Source organism: Oryx dammah, unplaced genomic scaffold, assembly GCF_014754425.2.
Source record: "Oryx dammah isolate SB20612 unplaced genomic scaffold, SCBI_Odam_1.1 HiC_scaffold_11, whole genome shotgun sequence".
Classification (NCBI taxonomy): domain Eukaryota; kingdom Metazoa; phylum Chordata; class Mammalia; order Artiodactyla; family Bovidae; genus Oryx; species Oryx dammah.
This window is the reverse complement of record NW_024070195.1, coordinates 37,865,490-37,872,064: the sequence shown is the minus strand read 5'-3', so window position 1 is coordinate 37,872,064 and position 6,575 is coordinate 37,865,490. Positions and strand designations below refer to the sequence as shown.

The window sequence follows — 6,575 nt, the reverse complement described above, 5'->3', positions numbered from 1 at the left end:
CCTGAGGCAGGGCTGTGTCTCCCTCAGACTGGGGCTCCCTGAGGCAGAGCTGTGTCTCCCCTCAGACTGGGGCTTCCTGAGGTGGAGCTGTGTCTCCCTTCAGACTGGGGCTCCCTGAAGCAGGGCTGTATCCCCTCAGACTGGGACTCGCTGAGGGCAGGGCTGTGTCTCTTTATTTTTCTCAGGAGCTCTGTGCCCACTTTATAGCTGAGGTCTACTTTGCTCAAGGAGGTGGACCTGAGTTCTAAGAATCAGAAATCTCAGGGGTGGCTGTGGGTCTGCCAGGGCCATAGCTTATCAGCACCAAACATTGTCTGAATGAGATTTGAGGCAGGGACATGGAAATCATGTGTTCAGTTCAGTCACTCAGTTGTATCCGACTCTTTGCGACCCCATGGACTGCAGCATGCCAGGCCTCCCTGTCCATCACCAACTCCTGGGGTTCACTCAGACTCATGTCCATTGCGTCAGTGATGCCATCAAACCATCTCATCCTCTGTTGTCTTCTCTTCCCGCCTTCAATCTTTTGCAGCATCAGGGTCTCTTCCAGTGAGTCAGTTCTTCACATCAGGTGGCCAAAGTATTGGAGTTTCAGCTTCAGCATCAATATTTCCAGTGAATATTCAGGACTGATTTCCTTTAGGATGGACTAGTTGGATCTCCTTGCAGTCCAAGGGACTCTCAAGAGTTCTCCAACACCACAGTTCAAAAGCATCAATTCTTCAGTGCTCAGCTTTATTTATAGTCCAACATGACTCACATCCATACATGACTACTGGAAAAACCATAGCTTTGACTAGATGGACCTTTGTTAGCAAAATAATGTCTCTGCTTTTTAATATACTGTCTACGTTGGTCATAACTTTTCTTCCAAGGAGCAAGTGTCTTTTAATTTCATGGCTGCAGTCACCATCTGCAGTGATTTTGGAGCCCCCAAAAATAACATCTATCACTGTTTTCCCATCTATTTGCCATAAAGTGATGGGACCAGATGCCATGATCTTAGTTTTCTGAATGTTGAGTTTTATGCCAACTTTTTCACTCTCCTCTTTCACTTTCATCAAGAGGCTCTTTAGTTCTTCTTTGCTTTCTGCCATAAGGGTGGTGTCTTCTGCATATCTGAGGTTATTGATACTTCTCCCGGCAATCTTGATTCCAGCTTGTGCTTCATCCAGTACAGCGTTTCTCATAATGTACTCTGCATAAGTTAAATAAGCAGGGTGACAATATACAGCCTTGACGTACTCCTTTCCTGATTTGGAACCAGTCTGTTGTGCCATGTCCAATTCTAACTGTTGCTTCCTGACCTGCATACAGATTTCTCGGGAGGCAGGTCAGATGGTCTGGTATTCCCATCTCTTGAAGAATTTTCCACAGTTCATTGTGATCCACACAGTCAAAGGCTTTGGAATAGTCAACAAAACAGAAGTAGATGTTTTTCTGGAACTCTTGCTTTTTCAATGATCCAACAGATGTTGGCAATTTGATCTCTGGTTACTCTGCCTTGGAAATGGTGTGGCCTTATAGCAAAAGTGTGGGTTTGTCAAACTGCATTCCAGGGTGGCTAAGAGGAAAGGCTGAGGCAGGGCCTGGGCAGGTCCCCTTTGTGACCTCTCCTGTTCCTGGGTGAAACGGACACGTGTGGCAGGAGAGGAAGACCCGAGTGTGTGTGTGTATGTGCATGTGTGGAGGGGTCACAGGGTCGACCCCCGGGTGGGGAGGGGGCAAGGCAGCTGGCCTTGGGTCGAGGCTCACCCCGTGTATCCGCTTCAGTGCTGCAGGGTCACGTCTACCGGTTCTGCACCGCAGACGGCCTATGGCTGCACAAGGACAACTCAAGCCTTCCCTGGAGGGACCTGTCCGAGTGTGAGGATTCCAAGCGAGGCGACCGCGTGAGTTGAGGAGGCAAGGGAGGGGGCAGCAGGGGGCCAAGTTCATGGGAGCAGGGACCCGGGCCATCTGGTGGGTAGGTCTGTCTCCACCTGCACACCCCCCTGCCTCTGGGGCTTTGCTCACCACGCCTTCTGGACACAAGTGGTGTGTCTTCACCTCTCTGGCCTCAGAACAAGGTCCTTGAAATCCAGGGACCGTCACCATAGGTGATTCCCTTCTTCAGTTCCGGGATCCCAGTGGGGCTGAGTCTCCCTGTCCCCCGGGTAAGCAGGCTGTGGGAGAGGAGGGTCATGGGCACCCCCTGTACGCCATGTCCCCCGTGTGCACACAGAGCTCTCCAGAGCGGCAGCTCCTGTCTCTTTACGTCATCTACACAGTGGGCTATGCGCTCTCCTTCTCCGCGCTGGTCATCGCCTCGGCCATCCTCCTGGGCTTCAGGTAAGGGGGCTGCTTCTGCCTGACCTGTCCTCTGTCCCCATATAGAGGAAGGGGCACCAAACTGAAGCGACAGCATAGCAGGGTCCTCTCCTAAGAGATGTCCAGCGAGGCCACACCGTAGACTCTGAGGCTGAAAACACAGCCCACAGCACTGTGTACTTAGGCTAATCTGTACCGTGTACATGTGTGCATGTAATACTGCAAAAAAGGAAAAGCAAACACATGCCTCACGCCTTCATGGTGGTTGATGGGAGGAGAGGAGGTCCTCTCCCATGAGCCTATGTCTCAAACAATGGGGAGTTCAGTATGATTTTAAGAGACCTCAGCAGGTTAGCGATTCTGCTCTCTTTGGAGTTTGTCAGCTCCCATGGAAAATTTCTTCCCCAGGTCTACCCATTCCTTTCAGAGTACCAGGCCCTTCCCACGCCCTCTGCACTGATGGCGGTGGGCCAGGTTCAAGGGCAGGAGGATTTCCAAGGGCTGGGAACTCAGGACACCAGCCAGCAGGAGCAGGAGAGGTGGCATTCCTCCTGCGTCCCCATGGCTTCTGGCACAGTCAGGGCTGGGCACACAGTCAGTGCTCCATAAATACATTCACTCAAGAATAGTCTCCCCTTTTAGTAGGAAACATTTAGAAATCTGAAAATACAGTGTCTGGGACTATAATCACCTGTGCACACACCCCGAAGCCCAGGAACTAGAGCCCAGTGGCAAGGTTAAGTTTCTCAGGATCACCCTTCCTCCCCACCAGAAGAAACTCCTCTGGGGCTGCTTATAATTCTGATGCCTCTCTCTATACTTTTATTGCATTTCTAAGTATCTATAAAACCATATAGCATGGATCTTGCGTATCTTTAATGGCATGTTGGGCATACCTTTCAGCAGTGTTATTTTTGGCCTGATGTATTTTTGTGAGGTTCATTCACAAATGATACAGGTGGTTCTGTTTCATTCATTTGAACCATCACTCCATTGTATGATATATTGCAGTTTATTTGTTGTCCTTTTACTGGACATTTGAAGTGTTTCTCTCTTTCTTCTTTTCTCAATTATAAACATTGCTAAGATGAACATGCTTACCCATGACCCCCTGTGCGTGGCTCCAGGGGCACATGCCTCTGATTCGAAGTGCCTGGTCTGAATATGACCTGATGTTGCAAATGTATTAGGTGTTGTGAAGTTGTTTTCCAAAGTGGTCAGGCCCGTTTGCCCTCTTACTGGTAATATATGAGAGTTCCCTTGGCTTAACATCCTCACCAATATTTCCTATATTTAGACTTAATTGTTGCTAATCTGAAGTGTCTGAAGTATCTCATTATAATTTTAATTTGCATATCACTGATTCCTAGAGAGATCCAGCAGACTTTTTATGTTTCATTCTGTGAATTGCTTGTTCATATCCTTGACTTACTTTTTTATTGGGTGATTTAGTTTTTTCTTCTGATTTTAGGCATTCCTTATATATTCTGGATAGCAATCCAGGATATATCGTCTCAGTCTGTGGTTTATTTTTTCACTTACTGTATGGTGCCTTAATAATTTTAATGGAATGGAATATATCAATGTATCTGATTCTATTGATAAACAAAAGTCTTAATTTTAACAGAGTGAAATATATCAAGTATCTGATTCTGTTGATAAACATACTTCATCAGTAAGTGTTATCAATTAATAAAAATTCATTTTTCCAGTGATAAAAAAATTTATCAAAATTTTTCCCCCCAAGGCCAAATTTCTTTATGGTCTTAAGAAAGCTTTCCTTATCCTAGCATTATAAGTTTTACACATCCCTTATGGCTTTTTGGTGAACCTGGAATTTATTTTTGTCTATAGCAAAAATAAGAGATTTAATTTCATTTTTCCACATATGCATATAGTTAATTGCATCAGGACCACTTATGGATAGCCCCCTTCCCCCCCCTGGTTTCTGCTGTGTGGCAAGCCTTATCTATACCTGGGTGGGTCTCTGTCACCTGGATTGTTTTCCATTGGTCTACTTACCTGTAACCACGGTGCCCTAACTACTTAGATTCATCAGAAAATCTTGGTTTTCTTACAGCAAGGGCCCTACATCATGATTCTTTAAGAATGTCTGTACTATTCCTGGCCCTTGGCTCTTAAAAAACCAATACAATATTGTAAAGTAAAAAATAAATAAATAATAATAATAATAAATTAATTTATTTATTTTTACCACAATGCATACCATGTGGGATCTTAGTTTCCCCAACCAGGGATTGAATGCATGTCCCCTGCATTTGAACCACAGAGTCTTAATCACTGGACTGTCAGGGAAGTCCCCTTGGCTCTTGTTATAAGTTTTGTTTTTTTTAACTTTTCATTTTATATTGGAGCATAATTGATTAACAGAACTTATTTACAAAAGAGAAACAGGCTCACAGACTTAGAGCACTTATGGTTACCAGGGAGGAAGTGTGGGATAGTTAGGGAGTTTGGGATTGACGTGTACACACTGCTATATTTAAAATGGATAACTGGGACTTCCCTGGTGGTCCAGTGGTTAAGACTCTATTCTTCTAATGCAGGGGCCCTGGTTTGATCCCTGGTTGGGGAATTAAGATCCTACATACTGCACATCATGGCCAGAAAAATAAAAATAAATAAACAAAATGGATATCCAACAAGGACCTACTGTATAACACATGGAACTCTGTTCAATATTCTATAACAACCTAATTGGGATAAGAATTTGAAAAAGAATCGATACATGAAGTGCATAACTGAATCACATTGTTCTTTATAAGTTTTTTTAAAATTCCATCAAAAGAAAAACCAACACTGTTGGAATTTTTATTAGAGTGAATTTAATTTATTGGTAAACATGAAGAGAATCAACACTTTCAAGATAGTGTCTCTATCCATGAATCTGGTGACTCTTCCATTAATTTGAGTCTTCTTTAATTATTTTAAGCAAGGTTTACCTGTATTCTCCATAGAAATTATGCCATCTTCTGTTAGACTTATTTTCAGGTACTAATTAAAAATAGTGCAAATGAATTTTTAAATTTACTTTTTAATTGTTTATTGCCGAGGTACATAAACATACATATCAGCAATCTTATTGAATAAACTCTGATTAGTTCTACTACTTTGTGTGTTGATTCTCTTGGATTTCCTGTGAAGGTCATCTACAAACAGTGACAACTTTGTGTCTTTATTTCTAATTCTTATCCATTTTTCCCCTTGCCTTCTTACAGTGGCTAGGATTGGTAGTACAAAGTTAAGTAGATGTGATATAAGTAAACCTTACAGATAGATAGTCCTTATTTTGTTCCTGATTTAAAGGAAATCTTTTTAAAATTTCTCAGTTAAGAATGAGGTTGGCTCCTTTTTTTGGCTGGACAGCCCTTATTGGGTCAAGAAATGTCCTCATATTTTCAGTTTGATTTTACACGAAAGGATATTGAAGTTGTATCCAGGACTTTTTGAATTCCTGCCACGTGCTTAGCCCCAATCTGTCACTGTAAGGCAGCCTGGAGGCATGTTAGACATGGGCTGCCATCAGGAAGCCAAGCAAGTTCTCAGTGGGAAAAGTGGTCTTCATCCAGATCACTTGGATTACACGTGACTTTGTAGAAGGGAAGATGCTGCAGAGAAAAGGATAGTATGTAGCTGAGGGTGGGGTGGCAATCACCACACAGCTGAAGGCTTCATGGACAGGCAGGATGTGAAATCCAAAGGATTTTCAAGATTATGGGAAGTGAGGGCATCTTGGAGGAAGAAAGACAGGAGCATAGTCCCAGGGACAGACACATGCCTGAGAACCAGGGCCCTTGGAGCAGAATTGTCGGTCATCATGCCAGGGAAGGCCCTGCTTTCTCCTGCAGACACCTGCACTGTACCCGGAACTACATCCATCTGAACCTCTTTGCATCCTTCATCCTCCGAGCACTGTCCGTCTTCATCAAGGACGCGGTCCTCAAGTGGATGTACAGCACGGCCGCCCAGCAGCATCAGTGGGATGGGCTCCTCTCTTACCAGGTGTGTGGTGTGTCCAGGGAGGGCTTGGGGAGGGTGGATGGTCTGTGAAGGGCAGGCTTCCCTACCCAACCCAGGCCTGGCACAAAGGAAGGCAAGAGCTGCTCTGACCTGGTCGTCAGGAAGCCCTCAGTGTGATGAGAGAGGCGGTCCACTCTGGGGAGCCCCCAGCCTGATGGGAGAGGCTGTCCACCCTGGGGAGCCCGCAGTCTGATGGGAGAGGCTGTCCACCCCAGGGAACCCCA

At 45.0% G+C, this 6,575-nt stretch overlaps 1 protein-coding gene across 1 annotated transcript in view; it reads left to right on the top strand.

Moving 5' to 3' along the window:
* Positions 1 to 6,575, top strand: part of GLP1R (glucagon like peptide 1 receptor) — a 36,914-nt gene that overhangs the window by 13,885 nt on the left and 16,454 nt on the right. Inside the window, exons 4-6 of the mRNA XM_040249049.1 lie at positions 1,774 to 1,892; positions 2,225 to 2,331; positions 6,180 to 6,333. Of these exons, the coding sequence (XP_040104983.1) occupies positions 1,774 to 1,892; positions 2,225 to 2,331; positions 6,180 to 6,333 (380 nt within the window). The remainder of the gene's footprint in view (positions 1 to 1,773; positions 1,893 to 2,224; positions 2,332 to 6,179; positions 6,334 to 6,575) is intronic.